At 46.1% G+C, this 23,475-nt stretch overlaps 1 protein-coding gene across 3 annotated transcripts in view; it reads right to left on the bottom strand.

The window, feature by feature from the left end:
• Positions 1 to 4,954: 4,954 nt before the first annotated feature.
• CCDC50 (coiled-coil domain containing 50) overlaps positions 4,955 to 23,475 on the bottom strand; it is a 44,445-nt gene continuing 25,924 nt past the window's right edge. For 2 of the 3 annotated variants that reach the window (XM_049802958.1, XM_049802960.1), the window contains exons 5-12: positions 22,438 to 22,555; positions 18,054 to 18,758; positions 15,354 to 15,460; positions 14,710 to 14,754; positions 14,065 to 14,169; positions 13,031 to 13,110; positions 11,905 to 12,002; positions 4,955 to 10,848 (exon numbers count right to left, since the gene is read on the bottom strand). In XM_049802958.1, coding sequence (XP_049658915.1) covers positions 10,829 to 10,848; positions 11,905 to 12,002; positions 13,031 to 13,110; positions 14,065 to 14,169; positions 14,710 to 14,754; positions 15,354 to 15,460; positions 18,054 to 18,758; positions 22,438 to 22,555 — 1,278 coding nt within the window. In that variant the 3' untranslated portion in view covers positions 4,955 to 10,828. The remainder of the gene's footprint in view (positions 10,849 to 11,904; positions 12,003 to 13,030; positions 13,111 to 14,064; positions 14,170 to 14,709; positions 14,755 to 15,353; positions 15,461 to 18,053; positions 18,759 to 22,437; positions 22,556 to 23,475) is intronic. The other variant, XM_049802961.1, reaches the window with a different exon arrangement.

The raw sequence follows: 23,475 nt of genomic DNA on the forward strand, positions 1-23,475 counted from the left end.
AAGCCTTTGGTTTTAATTTGCTCTTCATTTCTCAAGGGAGAGCTGGGTTGGGAGGAAAAGGGGTAGGCAAACTGACAAGTATTTCTCCCATCCCTTGTTAAGGATATTTGGGGGAAAAGATTTCTCATCAGAGAGGACTGGATTGCACACCACGGCTGACGCCAAAACTGAGTTCACTTATGTGAGGAACATGAAGAAAGTTGATAACACGCCCAGTAAGTGTGGGGTAGAGGTATCAAAACCCTTCTGTGGGAGTTGGGTTTCCTTCTTCATAGTGCAGAGGTATCAGTGTTAGCTGCGATGGAGTTTTATCTGAAAGTAAAAGCAGTTTAGCACAACACGATATTTGAATCTATTTGCTTTGCTGACCGGCTGGGTTGCATTGCTCCAGCCCTGAGCCATGGTCATGCAGCTGCGCTGCTTTGGGGACTGATTAAAAATCTGCACAGAGGAATGTTTTGCACAGATTAAGGTCACAGGATGATCAGGGTTAACTTCAGTCTTTGTGCTGTGTGGTACCCAGGGAATAAGATTTAATGAATAAGCCCCCTCTGATGCTTCCCTTCTTGCCCAGGTTCATACTGCCCTCACAAATATCCCAGTAACCAACTAAAAAGGTGGTCATTTGTATTTAAATGATTTGTTCTTTTATTTCTGCAAGAACTTCCAATCCTCTGATAGGTTTAGGAGCCCATTTTGAGTGTTTTCTGTTCAAAATTCAGGTGGGCTGGTTTGGTAGCCCAGATGGTGAAATCTTCCCTTGTTCCTGGGTATTTTATGTCATTCTCTCCCAGGGAATACATGCTCTATTTGCACACCTGCAATTCAGCAATTTGGAAAAGTATTTAGAGAAAACAAAAAGTTTTCAGCTGAGCAGAAAGTGACTTCCAAATTACAGTGACTGGTTCTGGGGTCCTGTCAAGCAGCACATCCCGATTTCAAGCAGACCTCTTTCTGAGACCAGCTACCCACGTCTGTCCCACAGAGAAGAAAAGCCACCCCTTCTTGGCCTACCTGCTCCTGACAGAAGCCATCGCTGCCAGCCAGAACTCATGAGGGCACGGGTCTCTTACCAGCTAAAAGTGCAGAGACCAAGATCAGCAGGGCTAGGAGGGATCACCTTTGGCTGGCTGTTTCAGCATCCTTAGGGATGAGGCAATCTGGCTTTAGCTTGCCCCTTCAGACAGCTGAATTTACTCCTGGCATCAGGAGGGCTGGCTCAGGTTCCCAGAGGAGCAAGCACTAGGAGGACCCGGTCTTCTGCTGCTGTTAGGACATAACAGTTCTCCCCAACAAAGACCTGCCCATCCCAGTTGCCTGTACTGGTCCCTCTTATCCCACGGGGCTGTCAACAGGACACAGCTGCTGTCAGATCGGCAGTCATGGCCATACTCAGAGCAGTTGTGAGTCCTCTCTGCCCCAGGTGCTGCAACGATGCATCCATCCCCTTCTCCTGTGGGATGCTCTGCACCAACTCTCCCAGGCTGCTTGTGGCACCAGGGGCAGTCCTGTCTGTATACAGGACTTGTTTCCTAGAGTTGAGGACTTTTCCAGCAGGATGAGCTGGCTGGGTTTGCTAGCCAACTAGAAAATTCATTGAGAAACCCTTGTTCTTGTAGCCTCCCTTTGCCTTTGGAGAGGAGACTGCAAGCAATCTCTTCCTCCAGACCTGCCTGCACACTTTACGGTTGGGATGTTCCTGGACATTAACATGCACCCTCGGGCTGGCCTTCAGCGGTTCATCAGTTGTGAGTAACTATCAAGTAAATAAAAATACACAAGTGAAGTGCTTGAGTGGGGTTTGTGTGCCCCTTGACAGGCTGAGCACAACTTCTCAGGACCGAGTGTGGCGTGGCAGCTGGCAGCCAGTGCCGGTGGTGGGAATAAACCTTGTGTAGCCGGACTTCTCATCGTCTCCCCAAACACCACCTTCCCCTGGTAAACCTCCAATCCAACTGTTAAAACTACAAACCAGCTCTTTTCCAGCCTCACTGAGACAACGTTCACGCTCCCCAAGTACCCTCTGGTGACATGCACGTGCCTGGTCGTGTCATTGCTCTCTGGACACTGCTTGTACCTGAGGAGGATGAAGAGGGGAGGAAGGCAGCAGAGTGGAGCACACTTTGGGTAAGTGCCTGCCCCAGCTCCATGCTCAGCCCAGGGATGGGGATGCTGGCGTGCTTCTGCACCACTCACCTGGGCATAAACCCTATTAGTGAGACATGCACGTGTTCCTCTGGCTCATAATTAGGCACTGCACATGTCAATCATGTTTTAAGAAAAATGAGACACCATCCAAATCTAAAATAGCCAGGAAAAAAATTATCCTGTGACATGGCCTTACACTGTTTATACATAAATAGAAAACCTGGTGGTCTAGGAGCCCCTGGACCAGCTAGAGGCTAGTTGTGTCTGTTTGAAGGCTAGCCTTGAAAGGCCATGAGGCGAGTCACCGAGGTGGAGTTAGGATGTCCGTTTTGGAGGAAAAGGGCAGAATGGGGTAGCTATTACTAAGGCAAAAGCAGTGCCAGGGGAAAGGAGACTTTGTGAAAACTGAGGTGTCAGTGCTCAGAGCTGCTGCTCACCGTCAACATGAAACAGGAGCAGGTTTTGGCACAGCTGCTTGGGTGCTTGTCTCGGGCTCTCTGGGGTCAGAGAAGCACAGACATTCAACAAATACCCAGCTGCCAGACTCAAGTTCTGTACTTGTTTTAAACTTGGTTTGCAGTCTGATCCTAGGTCTCATTTACTAAATCTCTGTTTTGCCATTAACTGTGTCAGGAATTCTGACCAGGGTGAAGCAGGATAAAACCGATGGACTCAGGGTGCTGATCAAGGATCACTGCCTCTGAAAGAACAAATCACGGTTATGGACATGCATACCTGACCTGAGATAACTGACTGGTGCCAGGAGCTGTCACTTGTTTGCTAGCAGGATAGTGCAAAGAATTGGGATGTAGGGGCTGGTTTTGCTCAATGTTGAGATCGAGAAGGAATAGTTTCAGGCCTAAACCAGGGTTTCACAGGGCAGAGGAGATATTCTCCACCTCCAGTCATGCCATAAACCACCAGGTCTCCAGGAAACAAATTGGGAACGGTACATACATATCACGTGTACTACACCAAGTCATTTGTATCTCAGATACCCCAGCTTGTTTAGGCTTTGGGTTGCTCCGCAGCCATGGTTTGCTGAACAAGAGCAGCATCAGTTCCAGGTAAGAGTCACCCACCAGCATCTGCTCCCAGTGCAAAGCGTGAGCAGCACACAACAGCTCAGTTTAGACCAGGCTGTCCTCCTGGACGTGAAAAGCCATTGACCTGCTGGGTGTGAGCAACCCCAGCCCTGCAGTTCCTTCCACAGGCAGCCTGTAAGCAGGGCTCAGCCCTTGCAAGGCATGAGCAGCATACACTTAAGTCTTCGTGGGCAAGAGGACCCAGTTACACAGCATGGACGTGGGTGGAAGATGAGCATCTGGACATGGGCACGGGTGGGAGATGGCAGCTGCCACCTGCAACTTCTACCTTGCAGTGCAGGATGGAGCCGCCAAGGGGGCCTAGGCTGCTGGGCACTGAGCAATGTTGACTTCAAGCAGGCTCTGCCAGCTTACCTTCTCTCACAGGTGGAAGATCGATCCACCACCAACGGCACAATGGATCACCACCCACAGCCACAGGGTTTGAGAGCTGTATGTGTCTTGGAAACCCAGACATTCCTCTGATACAGCAAAAAAAAGAAGAAGAAAAAAAAAAGTCCCCAGGGGCTCTTCAGTGTTCCTTTTGTGGTTCCCACATACAGTTCTCTTGTGTGCACAGCCTCGCAGCAGGTGAAAGATGCTACTCGGGACTCCAGCTGGTCTCCCTCCCACAACAGCCTAATGCTACAAAAAGCACCAAGGCTGACATGAAAGAGAGCTTTCAAAGAAAACAGACCAACCCAGTGTCTTCAGACAAGAGGCTGCAGTAAGTCATAAGCTGGAAGAGGTCTTGACACTTCCAAGTGCCCTATTTTTACAACCAGGCTCTTCCATTGCTAACCATGTCCTAGTATTTTTAAGTTTCTGTTTTGCTGGCTCCACTCACTGCTAATACCTAGGGGACTCTGAGATGGAGTTGGGAGGAGGTTAAAGACTATGTAAAGGCATTTCAAAGCACTGAAGCAGTGCTGTGACAGCCCCTAATCAAGCCCAAAACTGAACTCAGTTGGAGTCAGAGCACTCACTCCTGCACAGACCCAAGCCCCTGACCCATGGAGGGACAGCCTGGTGCAGCCTGTGGTGGCATGTGAAAGGGCTCTTCTGCTCCCCTGTGCAATGGTTATACTTGGCAAGCAGAGGGAAATGAGTAAATAAACATGTAAGAAAGGTTTACAATTTGGACTCAAGATCCAGAGTTTGTATTTAGTAACCTCCCCTTTATTTTAGCATGTTGTCACAAACCCCATTCGTGACATAGAAATGGCTTCGTGTCTGCTCATGTTTGAGATGCATGTGGCTGCATCCTCAGCTGATGCTTTTGAAGACATCAGTCAGTCACAGGGCATTTGCCATGTTTCCTTCTTGCCTTCCGTCCCACCACTGTAGGTGTGAGTTGTTCTTGGGAAGCTTCAAGCAGGCTTTTTGCAAACTAAAAAGCTATGATAAGAGAAAAAGAAAAGTATCCTACCCTTGCAAATAATTACACTGCTTTATTTTTCAGTATCACAGTCCCAGGAAATGAAACAGTCCAGATTCTTTCCAAGATATTACAAAGCCTTTTTTCCAATCTCTCTGGCCACAAAATAATCAAATTAAATACAAATTTGTTGGTTTGCTACATTTATTACATTGGAAGAACATAATTACTGGTAGAAGCAGCTGAGCTCCAGGAACCAAGGGTGGAACGAAGTGGTGTTCTCTCCTGCTCTTGTGTAACCCACTTCAGTGTTTCCAGATAAGGACACAGAGGAACATAAGGATGTAGTGGGTAACAAAATACAGAGGTTTATTGACAAAATGGGGCAAGGCAATGTTCCCTTTACATTCAATGAGAATTCAGGAGTATGAAGCAAAACATGCTATACACACACAGACATGATACTTTGGTTAAATGTCATTCAGAAGTTCTGTGCCAAACCTGGTAAAATTATAGAGTGAACAGTCAAAAAAAAAATAGGCTTGCATAGACAGATTATTGTCAGTGCGCAATTTAAGGATTAGCTGTTGCAACACAGGGTACACTTGCAGCTCTGAGGAATTTAAGCCTTCTGACTAATCCATCTCATCGCATGGCTAGTATTTAGATTCAACAGGCTGAAAGTTTACCCTGAAGAGCTAAATGAGACAATTGCAGTTATTTCTGAGGCAATTAACTATATTGCAGTGCACAGATGCAGCTGGAGACACACCGTGGAGTCTACTTAGAGTGAACACTGATACAGTGGAACTTGTTTACCGTGAAGTAGAAAACACTCATTTGTGTGTGCCACTGTCCTCTCTGGGACTCTCCTGAAAGAGCCCAAACTGCACAGCTAAGCCTTGCCCTGTGCTACTCACAGGGAGGAGGTGGTGGCTGTATCTCCAGCCCAGAACCTGAGAGCAGTACAGCTTCTCAGCACAAAACCCGTGTCCTGCAGCCTGTCCTGGGCACTGCAGTCCAAGTGGCACTTGTTTGCAGCACAGCCAGAGCCTCCACGGCAGTACTGCACAGCCAGAAATGTGCTACAGCATGTGTTTTAAAGAGTACAGTAAACTGGGATCTCTGTAGGTTTATGCCTGTCCTGCGCAACAACAACAAAAAAAAAAGACAAGCTGCCTATGGTATACTTCATGCGAGGGACACTGTTGTGCCTCAGCACTATATCCCACACCCACCTCCCAAAGCAACTGCAAAACTAAGCACTGAGCATCTTGAGAGAGTGGGGCAAAACCAACTGTCCATCGGCTGGGGACGAATATAGGGCAGAGTAAACCTCAAAGTCACCCCCAGATGGGAATTCCTGCTGCAGTACCCTCCCTGGCATCACTGCCAGGAGCAAGACAGCAGAGAGCTCGGTCACGTATCAGTCCATGCTATGAGCTGTGCTTCGTTCCCTATTGGATCTAACATAGCCTTGCAGTGCCAGTACTGCCGGGAGAACAGCAGGAGCAATCTGCTCAGGGTGACAAAGGCCCAGAAGATCATTCTGTATAAGCAGCAATGGGTTTCATGGACTGGCTGTGCTCGATTACAAGAGTGTAAACTAAGTAGGGGAATCCTCACACTGTCTCCAAGTGCTCCCCTTTATATATAAATTAGCAATCCACAGTTAGTTTGCATACCGGTTAATATGAATTAAAATAAAAACCTTGATAATAAAAATATATATAATATACACATTGATCAATAGCAATAAACTGAATGAAAACACTGGAGTGTAACAGCGGCTGAAATTTGGCACAAAATAAAAACGCACAAAGGTCTAGCACTGTAAAAATAAAAATCCATTTTTTTTTTTTCCCCCCCTAAGTAAGAGAAGGTTATTAATCCTGATTCAAATCCTGACAGGTGGGAATGCAGAGATATAAAAATACTGTACATACAAGATCCCTTTTACAGAGTGAAGCAGACCGCAGCATTTGTAACTTCTATCCTTCCTCCCCAAGAGGAGAAATTAAATGATGAGACTTCATCTATACCCTAACAGCTGATATTTTCCCATCCCACTAAGTTCAAAACCATGAAGTTCTTTAAAAAAAAAAGATGAGATTAACCTGTTGGATCTATCCATGTGATGACCACTGCTTGTCGCTGCAGGAAGCTGTACAGTCCACATTAAGACAGTGTTTCATAGCAAGGTGACTCAGATCAGCCTGCTGAAGACATTGAGTATTCCTGCATGTAAGGCACGATCACTCCGGTTCACCCGACCTCTCTTCTGCAGACCATTGTGCTTCGGACAGAGGTGAGGAGGTGGCGAGAGCTCTTGCTGGTGAGGTGTGCCTACTGTGGAGATTAGGAAGTGCCAGGATTTCACGGTGATGAATTTTCCACATGGTGCCTCTTGCCTTGTTAATGCAAAGTCAGAAAGGGATGCAAGACCTGAATGACCTGGACAGGGGTCCCAGCAAGGGCCGACATGCTACTAAATCCAGAGCAAAACCACAGGCAAAGCTACTAAAACTTGGCAAGAGAAGACAAGGAAAAAATAAAGTTACTTAAACATTTTTCTGTCACAGAAAGGAAATATTGCTCCGATTGTTTCTTTTAAAAAGACCAACTTCATTGTGCCTCTTTCCAGGGACACATGTGTGAGGTGCTGATTTTGCATCTCACCTACGCAAGCTGCATCTTCTTGACTCTCAGCAGAACCATGGCTGCTGAGCCCCAAGATCAGTTGGCTCCTTGTTCATCCATAATCTTAACCCAACTCTTGTTGACTTCAATGGGACCATGGAATCTCCTTCCAAAAGTGGTTACTAAACACGCAAGTCCAGTTGCAACCTTTGCCTCAGGAAGTCTCTAACCTGCATGACTGCATGAGGCCCACAAGGTATATTAGATGAACAATTGCTCCGTTTGTACCCCATTTACTACATGCTTTCCTCAGCTGCCATTCCTAGCATTTCTCTCTCTCTTGATAGGTGTCAGCCCCTTCTAACAAAACCTTAGGGCCCCCTTTTTCACAACAGCTATGGAAAAATAAAACAGGAGAAACACAAGGGACAGCAAATGCATAAAGGCAGGGAGTAAGAATAAAAAGGACTAAGGGAGGATATAGAGCAAAGCAGTCCCTAAAGCATTCAACACTCCCTGAAGGCATCCAAGGAAGCAGCAGACACTCCTGGGATCCTTCCCTTGGGCTCTCCTCTCTTGGTGCCATGGCTGCACAGCTTGGCTGGCCCAAGGAGGCCATCAAGGAGATCTGCACCTCCACTGAGTAGGCACTGAGGCGTCCCTCCGACTTTACCCTGCTTCCAAATAAAATCACCTGGAGTTTTCTCTCTCATCATTTCCACTCGCTCCCATTGAAGTCAAGAACTTGGACACTCCCAAGCATTCCTCCTGAATTAATAGGTTCTTCAAATGCCAGCAGGCTCAGGGCATTCACAACTTTTCTGATTAGAGTAAGACAGAAGTTACATCAGCCAACTGCAGTGCAAGAAAGCCCGTCAAAGCCAGCTACAGAGGCCCCGGGAGGGCTGAATTCCTAGTTGGGGATTTACCCTTGCCCTTTGCAGAGGGTCACCATTCTTCCCCACACGCAGTGAGTACAAAGCACAACCACTTTCTGATCGGCAGGAGTTTTCCCCATCCAGTTTTCACAAGTGCACCAGATGATACAAGCAGCAGGGCCTGGACTGGGGTGTTTGTAGAAAGTATTAGTTCATAAAACCCCACCAGGCATCCATTTCACAATAAATACTCTGACAGCAATGGAGGGGAAAAAACCCACATTAGAAAAAAAAAAAAAAAAAAAAAAGGCATTTTCAGCAGTAGGAATTTTGACTGGTACATGAAATACAAAAATAAATTTTTACAAAATAAGATCTTTGCAGATGAGTTTGCCATATTGGCCCAAGTTATCAAATAACAAAAGGAAAAAAATGGGGCCTATGTTGTCCTTTTTCCAGATTCTTTAAAACAACGTTAACACTTCTGAATGGACAGAGATGGAACAAGAAGAGGGAACAAGGCGAGGACAGTAAAATCTAGCTGCTGGCTGGGATATTTCCTGAGAAGAAGCAGCAAGCAAGCAAGACCTTGCAAGTCACTTAAGGGTTCATGCAGGTGAGCAAGCTCACAGTCTGGAAGCAAGGGTACACAGCCAGCAGGATGCTGCCGATGCACAAAGTCCTATGTTACAAGATTTTTTTGGCTAGTGCATGCCTGGAGCAGAGGTCTGTCAAGGGTTATCTGGTTCTTCATAGTGAACTGCTGCCAACAGACCAGTGGGGGTAGGAGATGGAAGTTTGAGTTGTTAAGCAAAGCAAGGCATGGGCTTGTACTGACTATTAAACTTGCCCCTGCAACTTATGTGAAAAAGGAGTTGCCTTATCTTCCTAGTGATCTTCCTCAGTAACTATCCTGACCAAGAACAACAGCCAAAGTGAAAGCCTTACAGCTGCCTTGGGGCTTGAATTGTGCATTAGTAAAAGAGCAGAGAGACACAATCTCCTCTGATTTCTTATCGGTGCTCCACACCAGCATGTGCTCTCCACAAAGCTCTACAGAGCTGTCAAGGCTCCTTTCGCAGGCAGATCGGTGGCCAGGGCAAGTACAGTCACGCCTCTGCCTCCCCTCCTCAGCCAAGCCAGCAGCAGAATTGCAGCTGCCAGCAGAAGACGAAGAGCATGGTGGGACAGACTCAGTGCCGGGCATTAAGGAAGCTGGGCTGCAGGGGCAAGGCAGCCAGGCTTGCTGCCGTGAACTGGACTGGCAAATGAATAACTAACTACACTGTACTGGCTGAAGAGACTCCAAGTCAGCATCCAGATGCTCAGGTTTGTAGTTTAAAAATAAAACTGAAAAAAAAACCCCAAAAAAGGAAAAAAGTTATTAAAAAGACAAAAATTGAAATGAGAGGAGGCCAAGGGAAAAGGCTACTTGTTTTCCCTCTGCTGTCTGAAAATGATTCTTCTCTTGCACAAACAAGCCATTGAAAGGGAGGGGAAAAAAAAAAAAATCACTGCATGGGCAAATTTGTACAGACAATTTGAACTTGAAAACCCTAGAAAGCAACAGTTTTATTCTGACTGGAGTCTGCCTGGGGTGCTGGACGGAGCAGTGTAGAGGGGAAGCAGTCAGCACAGACACTGTGTGGACTGTTTAGGCACTCTCTGTCTAGCTCTAAGTTGCCTATAACTGTAGATTTGGGATTCAACGCTCAATACCCATATGGCCCTTCTTCAGCCCCATGTTTCCAAGACGTATGCAGGTTCAGACACAAGTCACTGTACCCAAGTGCATCAGCAACTGAGCTAGGAGTTACAGTAGTTCCTACTTGGTTTTAGTGAAATTTCTTGGCTTCTACCACAGTGAAGCTCAAAGCAGGTGACCACAGAAGTGCCTTCAGGCATTTAAATCTGTTTGTACGATTCTTCCCAATCCACAACTTGCAGCTTCATCAGCTTCCTGGCATGTCTTAAAAGTCATGCACACAAGGTCTAATTTAAATTGAAATTGTCTTTCCTTTTAACTGTTCTATCCTATATCCTGGAGCTAAATGCCTGGTTACACACTCTACCCAGATTGCTGGAAACCCTAGAAAGAAACACAGCAATTAAGAAATTTTGTTCTATAGGCAATTTCTTCCTCATCAGTCCCAGGTTTTGGCTTTTGCTGATGTATGTTATGAAGATGCTCTCTCCTTCCTGCAAGCTAGCACGCCTGTCAGGTTGACTCAGCTGTCTTATCCACCACGGGAAGAAACACATTTCCTCTTGCAACTCTCTTTGCTAAGTCATCCTAATACAGAAAGGACTTGTACTTCTGACATTCTGCTGCATTGCCATAACTCAACTCATTTCTTGGATTCTCCTCCCTGTTGTCTCTATTTGTCCTATTTGTCAAAGCTCCAGCCAAAGCTTAAAAATAAAAGGAAAGCCTCAAAAGAATGTAAGAGGGAGCTGTTAAGTCAGCTAGTTGATTCACACAGCTCAGTGGCAGCTAGATTATACTGCACTGCTTAAGTGACCACAGACGAGTAAGAAATTACAAACAGTGTTCCTTATTAATATGAAGACACTTAAAAAAAGAGATCCTGGGAGTGGAGGGTGGACATCCCATTGGGTAAGGAATTGAGAAAGTTGCCTGGCAATTCCAGTAATGTTTGCTACAGAAGAGTCAGTACCAAAGCAAAGGCTAGCACAGTTTACTGCTTCCTACGGGAACCTGGAAAGCCAAACAGAAAGAAAAAAAATCTGTAAGAATAGATCCTGGTGAAGAAAATACTATCTGCAGTCATTTTTTACTTGTCCTGCCCTCTTGGATGTCTGTGTGACTTCCAGGGTAGTGGTAAAATCCAATGCCAAAATGGGAACCGTATGTTACGCTACTCAGGCAAAAGGAAGAATAGGTCCACAAGACAGGTAGACACGTGCATTTCTTCTGGGCTGTGAATGGCACTGCATCCACATTGCACAGTTTCACTGAAGAAAACAGAATGAACACTGGGCTTACAGACTCTAGAAAGTGCCATCAACTTTCCAGCTTGTTTGATGAAGACAGAATGCAAAAGTTTCCCAACTTTAAATTTTGGGAAGTAAACTGTCCACATTTAAGTCAAATCAGCAGAGCTGGAAGAAATTTGAGCAACTGAATTGAACTCTGGCTTTCCCCTTCCTCCCCCAGAGACTCTACAGATAATATAGCCAATTGGCATTCAGATTTAAAAAACTGCGGGGGGGGGGGGGGGGGGGCGACCCTAACCACACTGCTCTTGTGCCAAGTGAATTCAGGAAACAAGCCAACAAAGCAATGCTGAAATGCTATAGGAACAAAACAAGCCTGTTCTCAGGACAAGCTTCTTTCTGATCATCCCATTCACCCGCCAGACAGGTGATACTGCAAGGTTTTGTCTTGTATTGGATTGTTTGATACTAGTGAGTCACCTAAAATCCATCATGTCATCGTCTTTATGTTATTTCTCCTTCATTTGCTGCCTGGATTTATAGTCATTCATCATTAAGAGATCATGGAGGACAAGCAGAAAGCAGTTTGACAAACTCAAGGCAAACAGATTCCGCTTTTTAGTCTCCCAGCCTGCAACGTGCTCAGCAAGTACAACTCGAACACTTGACTAGCATCACCTGCCTGCTGGGGCAATTAATATCCACTCCTTCTCTCTATTAGCATCCTCCTTGAAACATCCTGTCCTTCAGGCTGGTTATTTGAGGAAAACAGCCCACAATAACCCGAGCGCTGGGGCAACCATAGGCTTGATCCTACCTTTAGGAGAGTGCTCAGGTTTGGGGACGTGACGCAAGGGGCTGGGCTGGCTTGTGTAATATCGAGCATGTTCAAAGTTATCAAGGAGAGGCTGTGACCTGCCAACACAGGGGGGGCAGGAAAAAAAAAAAAGTGTTGGGAGAAAACCTGAAAAGCAGAACAGCATGGCAAAAGCAGTATCTCAGGTGCCTGGTCTGTCCCTGTCAGTTTGATGCAAACTGTGTCTGGCCCAGACTTTCCACCAGCAGACAGCCCGCTACTGTTTCTGTGGTGAGAAATGCGCAGTATTCACTACACTTCTCATGGACCGCTTTCAATTAATAATGGTTTCAAGTTGTCAGGCAACAAAGAATTTCTGTTATGAAGTTTGATGCAAACCTCTCTCAAAAGGAAAGCGCAACATTTCGAAGTGTTTAATGCTTGCTCAGTTTTAACCCCAGAGTATTTTAGCAAGATCTCTCAGTCTCCACCTGCACACCTTGTTTGTTGTTTCTTTTGCAATTCAACAAGAATTTCTAGGCTTGTATCAGGATTGGAAATCAAAGCCACCAGGGTCACTTCCAGGGTTCAGTCCCTCATCAGGAGCACCAGGCCAGGGTACCGAGTGATTCAGAAGGGCTACAGCACATTCCCATCAGCCCTGGGATGAGGTACCCCAAAACACAACATACTTGCTTGCAGTGGGGTGTCCACACACAGCAGCGGGAAGAGTGTAGCGAGCCTAACTGGGGAGCAGGGACCCAAGGCAGGAGCTGTGCAAATGCATCGTGATTACTTCTCACTGCCCAGGGATGCCATTTGGTTTCACGTCCCCAGAAGCTCTTTAACCCTCTCAAGGTTTCTCTGCCATTTAACAAATGTCACTGCACAAGCTCATCAATCTCTGTCGGTGCCAGGCAGGGAGACCAATAGGGACAAATGACAAGAGCGCAGCAAGTGACACATGTCACTGAACACCTCATGAGCTCTGAGCCCTCCATCTCTTTTCAGTGCTAAAACCTCTGCTCTCTACCAAGCCCCTTGTGGGTAGGTAAGGCTGGTCGCCCCACAACTCCTCCCTAGAACTCAGCTTCTGAGCAGCTTTCCGACTGCATTTCCCCATTTTCACCAGCCAGTTCAGGCTTACCTTGAAGACCTGTTGCCTTTGTGTCGCTGAGTTTCAGGCCCTTCTGTTGATCTTGAGCGCGTGGACTCGCTTGCATCTTGCTGATGGGAAGAAGGGAAAGCAGCTCATCTGCGTGCCTTGCAAGGCACCAGCCAGTGCATTGAGGCCGCCACAGCTCCATGCACTCCTTTCGTGCTCAGTTTATACATACAACTAACTACAGCCAAACACGTGCAAACGGCAGTATCAGGACTAGTTTCCAGTAAATGAAACTCAGCCTTGCTGAGCCAAACTCAATTTTTGCTCTAAATATGAGACACTGCTGAGGGACCTGTCCCAAAGCTGGGGTCAAATGCAGTCAGTGTGTAATGACTGCGCACATGGCTGGGCTAAGCACAAGGGATCAGCTGCACGCAGCTGTGCTCCTGCAACCACTCACACACAGTGAGGAGGCTGAAAACGTCAGAGCTACCTCCAACTGGCCCCAAGATTAACACAACACTTCCTTTAGCACCTTACCAGTGCAGACCATGAAATCTGTTTCCTATCACCTTCCACATCAGCTAGCCAAACCTCTGTAATATTACTCATACAAAAACCTAGGCTTGAGACACTCAATACTTTCATTATAGAGCCAATTTTATTATGAAGCAGAGTGACAGCTGGAGCAGCTGCCTTGTTCTTGGACCTGCAGTGCACAAACAGAACCAACTACTGCTTTTATTGCTATAGTCAGGATTTCAGCAGAGGCAAGGTCTTGCACCAGGAGGACTGACAGTGCTTGAGGGAGGCCGCAAGGTACTGTGACATCCAGCACCAACCTCCAAGGGCACAGCCCAAGGCTTACCCTGCCTGAGGCTGAAGCCAAAGAGCATCTAACTAAGGAGGGGGCTCCAAAAGGCTTGGGAAGAAGCTAAATTAACAGGCAGCAAGACCCTTTGGATGCAAGAGTCCACTTCATTCCTTTTGCTCCCACCACATACCATCGCCACCCTCTGGAAATGGGAACAACATTACAGCACTTCACTTGTGGCATCTCCTGAAGCTTGACATACCTTCCAGTCTTGATCATGCCTCCTCTTTTCAAAGGAAGACTTTTCTCTCTCCTTCTCTTTCTTGAAAGCCTTTTTCTCCTCAGCCATCAAGAGTCGAGCAATTTCCTAGAAAGGAAAATACCGAGAGTACCTCAGATGATTTTACTGCTCTTGTGGGTTTGAGTGTCTTTCCTATCAACAGCTGCTGAATGGGAAGGGTGCAAAGCCAGGATTTCACCCATCTGTGATCAGAAATCAGGTGACAGAGCAGAATTAGGACTGACTACATGCAGCATGCCCAGTGGATCCCTGATTTGCCAGAACTGTGTTTGCAGAGCCTTTCTGCCCTTTTCCTTTTCCTTCGGGGCAGGGCAGTGGGGTGTCATCTCGCAGCATCTCTGGTAGTCTCTCCCTTGGGGCTCAGTTACAAGAGATGCTCTTGCACAGCCACGAACTTCCTTCCTCTGCCATGGTCACAACAGGCAGCACAACGCCCTGCTTGGCCAGCGTGAGCATACACATGAAAACCAGCTAGGAGCAAATGTCACTGGAGCCCTGAGCTTCCTCTCCAAGGAAGGAAACAAACTAGAGGGTCAGAGGGGACAAGCGGGGTTTAGCAGTTTCCACGAGTAAAGGAATGCCGCAAACATTTGACTTCTTGCTCACTTCATCTTGGGCTACTTGAGCTGCCTTCTGATCTGCCTCGTTAGCCTGGGGGCAGAAAAAAAAAAAAAAAGAAATGGTAGGAAAAAGCAGAGACAGAAGAGTAACACCTCTGAATTATTCAAATTACTCATACCCATTAACCTACTGGGCAGGGCAAGTAGGCGCCCATACAAATACACTACCACCCTCTCCGAATATACTTAGCTACCTCAATACTTGCCCCACAACCCAACACCAAACTATCATTTCAGATTTTCAGATGAGTTTTGTCCTTTTCTATCTGCCAGGCCACACCACAACACATGGTCCACCCTGCTGCCCTCTCTCTCAAAGATGGGCACTGGCCTCTCTCACTTCTGGGCTGATCACACTGACTACAGGCCATCTTTACCTGTCTGGAAATGTTCATTTAATATCACTCAGGCATTTAATTTTTAGGTGTCAGAAAATAGGGCTCTACTGGCTGGATACCAGCTGTCACTCCATATGCGTGTGTCTGGGAGACAAAGATAATTACCAGAATGCGCAGTAGCGAGACCTTAGGTCTTAAAGTCACTATCATATATAAAAGGTTTACAGATTCAAGTTGTCATGACCGGCTACCTTAGTTCCTTTGAGTTGACTAATGCATCCTCTCTACTTACCAGGAGCTCTTCCTCCTGCAGCTTCCGAGCAATCTCTGCATCAGACAACTCCTGTTCCCTTTGGGGTGTATCATACATGGCTTGCTGTGCCCCCCTCAACTTAGTGCCTACAGAATTGTGAGAGAAAACAATCAACTCGGCTATTTTCCAAATGCTTTGGTAAGGAAATCCCCACCATCTCCTCACCCACCTGCAAAAGCCCCACTCAAGGGAACCAGAGACCATAACAGCATACCTGCCAGACAGCTGGTTTGAGAGTACCTTTAGCTGAGGCACAGCACGCACCTTAGGAAGGTTTCTCTATACACATAGAAATATCTGATACACCATGACTTATATGGCAAATGCAACCACATGGCAGAAGAGACCATGTCCCTCGAAGCCGTCTTTGCTGACACAGCGATGCTAGCAAAGGAATCGTTATTTTTCACACTCTGCATTGATACAGACACACTAGCAAAACTGGGCAGCAGAGAGCAGCCCAACATCTCTTATGAGCACAGCAGAGCGTGAACACACCGCTGGAGCGGCACGGGCTGCAAAAGTTGCCTGGGACAGGCTCACATAAGGTTTCAGACAATTTCTTCCTTGGGCTGACCCAAGAATTTTACAATTCACAGTGAGAAAACAGCCAAGTAAACATTTTCAAAGTTCATATAAGGTTCAGCTCTTGCTTTGACTACAGAGTTTTATTTGTTTGTTTATTTTAAAGTTAAACCATCTCCAAGTAATTTAAAGTGCTGCATTTTGAGAGTCTCTCCAGACTATTTGCACCAGGCCATCAAAGGAGTCTCATTGTATCCCTATTACAAAATGCATGACTTCACTCACATACAACAAATGCCTTCTCCTTCCATCTGCAGTCTGAACTGTATTGTTGAGACATCTCAGACATGTAAATGCACCTTCTGCTTTATGTCCTAAGTATACAAACACTCCAGATGTCTCTCTTCCACCTCAAACCCAGAAAGTTTCACTCAAAACTTTCATGCCTCCAGCTACACCATTTACACATTTATTATAAATGCCTGTTACATGTTACTGGGCCACCTACCAGTTTCCTTTCCATCTCATAAGACCAAGGCAAAAAACATGAAGTAAGCAACTGACCTTGAAAAACTTTCTGTGCATCTACCAACAAACTACCATCGCACTCCACCAAGCATCCTGAAGACTTCAAACTGCAGAGGGCCACACACCTCATGCATCAACCCAGAATAAAACCACGGAATAGGAAACCACCTCTTCTACAGGTATTAAAGGAGGCATGGAGGGTTTTCTACTTTTTGTTTTGTTTGAATCAACTGATCAATGACCTGAAGCAATTAACACCCTTCTTACAAGCCATTTTAGCATAAGAAGAAAACTTCAGCTCTGGCATGTTATGGTTAAGCGTATGACCTGGTCTTTCCCAGCACACTTTGATCAATCCAAGCTGTGAAGAGCTGCAATCTCTGGCCACCACCAAAACCCTGGCAAAAAGCACCAGCTTGGTCAGAGTTAAATTATTCAGAATGCTTCCAAGGTCAAGGTAAACAGAGTTTTACCATGCTGGAATGAACAACAGCGTGGCTGACAGGGTCCTCTACAGCACTACCTCTACAAAGAATAAAAGTAAGTTTCCAGGAATTGTTTGCTGGCCAGCCCAAGACTGAGCTTTCTTCACACGCTGATCAGTGCCAGGCTTCATTTGCTCAGAAGACAACAATAAACGTTAATTCCACATCACTTCTGCCCACACTCAGGGGAGCACAGAGCCCACCGTGACCATGGCCCACAGGAAAAGGATGTGAGCTTCTGGCTATTTTGACTCAAGATGATGGGATACTGAGTCACTCGGATCCACATTGTATCAGGCCAAATCACGGCCTACTAATTATATATAAAGACCTGATTAACACCTTCCACTTCCCCAAAGAAAACGTTTGCAGGATGAAGACAAAGAATAATTCTCTCAGCATCTCCAGAGTCAGACACACATTATCAGCCCCACCTTATCCATGTGAAGACCAGTTAGACAGCTTAAAGCACAAGTTTCCCACGCTGTGACAGACACAGATCCAAGTCTCTAAACTCCTGCTTTCACTAAGAGACAGGTCACCCCCAGCCCCAGTGTGGTTTTAAAAGCAGAAAGATGGATCTGGATCTTTAAAGCCCACTGGTTCCCAAGTATTATTGAACAACAAGAACTACACAGATACGCATTTCCCAGAAAAATCCACTTGTACAGAATTTGACAAGAACCCCATCTTACACATACAGCCCAGTTGGACACATAGTGCCACTACTGAACTTTGCCCAAAGTGAATTGATTATGTTGCCGGGAGGGTTTTCAATAAGAAGTGAATGAAATTGCTGGCTTGTTAGTACTTCAGCAAACTGTCCTCACTGTTTTGGGGTTGGGTTTTTTTTATCTCAAACACAGGATACCAAGGGCACCATTTCCAACAATACCTTCTTACTCATCCTCTCTGATGCCATGGAACATGTCGGGAAATAAACAGAGGAAGAACATCAACACATAAGAAGAATCTCAATAAACAAGGGAGAAACCTGGGCAGGATTCACTGTGTACACACTGCAGGTAGATATTGGAGATAACCATCTTCAAAGGAAACAACATGTATTTTAGAGACCAGGATGGGGCGTGCAAAGGTCCATCCCCACACGTATGTAACACCTTCCCCATCACTTGGTTACCTGAGTCTCGCTGGCAGTCTCCAACCTTCCCCTGGGTCACACTGTGGGGAGAGGGGGAATGTCTCCTGTGTCCTGCCCTTTTGCAGTCTCTCTCCTCACCCCTCCTACGATCATCTCTAGATTCGGCATCACGGAGCTGCTCGTCACGCACCATCCTGTGCGACGAGTGGCCCTGATGACGAGATTTGTGTTTTTGAGGATGCGCCAGCTGGCTGCCACCCTGACGCCAGGTCTCCTGCTCAGCCTCCAGTTCCATCTGAAGAAGAGGAAGGTGCTTTTCTCTGTCTTGCCTCGTTGGCTTTCTGTTGCCCCATGCCTCCTCTGCGAGCCCACGGTCTGACTCCAGGTCAAGACTGAGAGGTCTCCGAGCCTTCTCCCTGCCAGCCGCTCTCCTTTCCCGCAGCTCCCTGCTATTGCTGCAGTCACAGGCACCGCGCTCAGCCTCTCTTTCCAGGTCTAGGCTGGGATGTCTCCCGGACCTTCCCTGGCTGGCTGATTTCCACTCCTGCTGATGGCCGTTGCCAGCCTCACTCAGCCGAGGAGAGCTCCGACGATCCTCCGAGGTGGAACGCCCGTGTTCGGAGGCACCGTGGGACAAAGGCAAGGGGGCTTCTCGGTGGTCTCTCCGCCGGCGCGTGTGCCTGTCACCGCCACCTGCCCTGCGAGGCTCAGAACCCTGCTCTCGGGGGTCACCCCAGGGGTGTTCTGAGCAACAGGGGGACAAACAACGAGCAGGTTAGTGGGGGGGGGGGGGGTTAATGGTGGTTCAGCGAGGCCAGACTCGCAGCACGCGGGTGAGGGAGCTTGATGCAAGGAGAAGCTGGAAATGCAGGCAAAGCATGACGGGGTCAGAAAGAAGAATAACAAGGATATAACGCTTGCAGGATATAATGGGGGGGACAGAGTGAAAGGGCAGCCTGGTTAGCAGCAGGGCACCCACGGGAGGCAACGGGGTTGGAGCGAAAAGCGCAGGTCCAGCCCCAAAGCATGTCCAAGCACCTCCTAAGGCAAGCAACTATGGAGATGAAGGACTTTTAATGATGCCATTGGGGCTGAAAAAACAGCCAGCAGAGCAGCTCATGTCCCGGTGACACGTCACTGCAGCAGGATACTGAAACCACCAGAGAGAGGCTTGCGATGGAAGGCACAAGGTACAGGTGAGGCTGGGAGGCAAGGTGCGGCCGGGGGGAGCGTAAAGCCAGAGGGGGCAAGCAGAGGGTCAGGTTGGATCCTGTTTTAGGAGCACCAGTGCCTTGCCCTGGCTTCAGGCACAAAGTTTTTTATCAGAAAAAACAGGGGGAAAACCCACATAAAGCAGAAGAGAAAGAGACAAGTGGGATGGGATATTTTATATTTTTTTAAAAGCAACAACAAGATGATTGATAGCTGCAGCATCCAAATATCTTCCACCACAGACCGTCACCTATCTCTTGCAGACCCAGAGGTTTCAGGGCCCACGCTTATTCATTGCCTAAATAAAAGTTTAGGTTCTGACTGCAGAGAGGGCTATGGAAATTTAAGGGCAGGATAAAACTTCACAAAACCCAGGCTCCTGACCTCAGCAATGTAGCTGGAAAAGCCGCTTACTCGGCAGCTTGGCAAGGTTGTTTCCTCCGTGATTTCCAGAAAGCAGGTGGAAATTTTCTTTGCTTTTAGTTTCAGTAATAAACCTGACACAGCTATGAGGCTGCAACAGTCTGCCTGTATACAATCTGCTGATCAATTTATTTTCCAATCAACCTATTTGCTAAGAAAAATCATTGCACTGAGTGAACTATTATCTCTCTACAGCAGCTTTTCAGAATGAAGGTGTATTTCTGAAGCAAAAAAAAGATTGCCTTGAAGCAGAGGTTGATTTGAAAGGGAACTACACACTACACCCCCCCCGCAACAACAACCCCAAACCCAGCAGAGTAAGACTTTCCTTCTCCACTGCTGAGAGGTTTTTTTATAGTATCTAAAAATAATTAAAATAGATTTCACTGCACATGAACTGCATTCTGTTTTAATAAATAGTTCTGCCTTCCTTACAATCACCTAGATTTCAGGGAGAAAAAATAAAAACCCAGCAAACCACACACCAAAACTGAATGTTCCCTTCAAGTCATTCTATTCAGAAAAAACTTTTTCAGAGCCAGCAAAAATACAGCCTACAGAAAATCCACCTTGAAAACAAATTTGTGTGACTTTTATCCAGAAGAGGTATATTTTTAAAAATCCAAGAACTCAGAGTAACCACAGCAGTTCCTGTTAACTGGTTGGTTTTTCTGCTTAGTTTTAGATCATTCACATGATTTACAGAAAACAAATATCCAATAAAGCAATCTATGTGACTTACTGAACAACACAGACCAGAGCCTGAAAGCAAGAATCAGTTTTTGAACAATAATAACAAGGGTCTAAAAGAATTAATTCAATTTTGTCATTAAGGAAAGCTCAATAAATACACCAGCAGAGAGCAGGAGATCATGAAAGAGCAAAGCATGGCCACGCTGGGAAAGGATTGCTGCAGGTAACGCAACGATGCCAGACAGCCCAAGGAGATTTGCTTTTGGGGTATCTCAGGGTGATTAACTCCTCAGCAGGTGCTGGTTCCTGCAGCGCCTTCCACAGGGGCCGTATAAACACTCTTTAGGTCTGGGTGTTACTTGCTCAAGCAGCAAGTGACTGAACGAATACAGATATGTTTTTCATGGCACAGACACTTCTGGGAGAAACTCTGCCTTTTTTTCATGTTTATTTTTCCACTTTTTAAGAGCTCAGATTGCTTTGGAGCAATAGCCCTAATCCACATTCCTCCTGGATGTGTATAAATTTTTATTCAGTCTCCAGACAAACTAAAACCCAAACAAGGGAGCTTTTTTTGTTGTTGCTGTTGTTGAAGTTCACAAGTAATGAGGACAAAACAAAGCGAGGATGCTGAGACCTCATGAAATGGTGCCCAGGTATTTAAGAGCTTCCAGACCAACGGACTACATGATCCAGGCATCAAAATCTGTTCCAGTCCTTTCTAGTTTTTAAGGAGCGTGAATCAAGAGCAGCACTACTATGAACAGTCAGGCTAAACACCTTCTACCTTACCTCCGAGACTACACATAATTGCAGGAAGAAAAATTAGACCCACAAGATATCCTGCTCTCCAAATCCACACCACAGTCTCAGTTCAAAGAGTCACATGCTTTTGTCAGCTGATTTCTGTCATAAAAATCCATCCTGTCGTACAATCTCTGCACAGCAACACTATTACCTATTTGTATTTTTTCAGGGACTTGTCCCATTTAATTCTGAAAAACTGAAGTGTGGGTTGGCCGTAATAGTCCAAGATCAAAGTCGTTCCCAGCTCTGTACACATAGCAAGGCTTGTGGTCATGAAGTTTCCACTTGGTTACTGTTTTGTGCTATGTGTTTTCTTGGCCATTCTTGAACTTCCTTCCCAATTGAAACTAAAATACGTTGTATAAGCTCAAATAAAAGACATTTAAGACCACCAATGTCATTGATGTTAAAATGAGAAATAAGAGGTTTGATCTTCATCTTCACAATGTGTTAAACAAAAGGAGCCTGTGTCTTCCCCACCTTTTTTTTTTTTTGGAAGAAAGAACACAAGCACCACCACCAATGCACAGCAAAGCCATCCCCATATTGCTCCATAATTAAACACACCCTGATTCTCTCCTCCCAATTTAAAGGAGGTCTGTATTCAATCATAAAAGCCAACCAAGCAAAAGCAATACAGCGCTGTGGGTCGTATCTTTTCCACAACATACAGTCCCAGATGATAATCACAGCAGAGACATTCTGCGGAGATGACCTTGTTATTCAGTAAGTCATTCAAAGCGGTTGTGCTAATTTTAATGCTTAGATACATACCTGCAAGGAGTTATTTTTGAAAGGCTGTTCCAGGCAGCATTTATTCCTTTATGCACGTAGCCGTACGAGCATTGCAGATGAACACACGGAACTGTTACTCTTCAAATGCAAGCGTGGAATTGCATCTGCATTTCTCCCCCGCACACTTGCGGTGTTACGCAGAAGTAACTGTCTTATCAGTACCATCAGCTACTGTCTTTTTCCACAAACCCTTTTAAAACATGCATGCATGGGTGTGCTTGTACATTCACACACCACACACTCTATCCCTGTCCTTTAGGCCATATTCTAAGACGTGAAAAGTTACAAAATTGTCTTCTCCACTTTTTTTTTTTTTTTTTTTAATATTTCCTGATTCTAGAATGAAGTCTGATCCTGACCCAGGAAACTGATAAAATGCTACAGTGCCGAATGCAGGAATGTAGGATAAGGGAAATCTCCTAAATGCAGTTGCCAGATCACCTGGTTCATTTATACTGCCATGATCTTGATCCTTTATCTGGCAGAAACATACCTCCATTTTCTGCATAATAGCTATCTTCATAGACTGTGTGTCCCTGGGATTCTGGGTAGTGCTTCTTGCGCTTTTTTTCTTCCTGCAGCTCTTTCTGTTGTAGGAGACGGGCAATGTCCTGAAGAGATGGAAGAAAACAGACATTACCTTTTCCCCTTAAAAAAATATCTCCAAATTCTTTTATTCAAATTCTTTATTCAATTATAAAAATCTGATAGTTTAATTTTTCAGACATGGCAACAACAGGGTTACTCTCAAATTCAACCCTGGGCTGGACAGCGCTTCCAAATTAGTGGTTGATAGAAGGCACCACCTCAGCAACCAGTATCCAACCTCACCCAGGCCCACAGCTACGCTTCCAGCCCCACGGCAGACTCGCAGATTCCTGTTCCACCTGCACACAAACCTGCAAAGCCCTTATGGCCAAAGCATGGCAGAAGGGACTGCATGTGCAACCTCAGGCTTTCGGCAAGGATTTGGAAGTCACACAAGCGCACACTCGCTCACACAAGTAGGCTGGACCTCACCCTGGACTCCACCAGGGAAAGAAAAACAGGCAAAAAGACTTGTCTCCAGCTGAAGGCACTTCTGACTGGAAGGAGTTCCCAGAGCAAGTCATGAACTCACTTCAAACTAGGTGTAATTTACAGGGACTGCAAGATGCCAGGCAGGGAAATGCATCAATTTGACAGACAGAGGCTGAAGGAAAAGAAAATCGAAAGGGACATTAGGAAAAGAGTACTAGGCATAAGGCAGGAGCGCTGCAGGGACTGCAGCTGTTTATCTTCTGTCGCAGTTTTGGTAGATAAGCCATCAAAGAGAATAGCACTCCATTTTCCTAATTGGTTTTCCTTCGAGATGACTAATGGATCAACAAGGCCTAGCAACAGCAAACAGCTCCCTGGGGCTTGCTCATTTGGGGCCCAGAAGCTTGCAAGTCAGAGGAGCTAGTCTGAAGCTAGGAAGAGAAGCTGGAAGATACCAGCAGGGCATGCTAGCCCTTTGGATGCTATTCATTTAAGCCTCCCTAATCCTCAG

The sequence above is a fragment of the Accipiter gentilis genome, chromosome 6 (assembly GCF_929443795.1).
Source record: "Accipiter gentilis chromosome 6, bAccGen1.1, whole genome shotgun sequence".
NCBI classification, from domain to species: Eukaryota; Metazoa; Chordata; class Aves; order Accipitriformes; family Accipitridae; genus Astur; species Astur gentilis.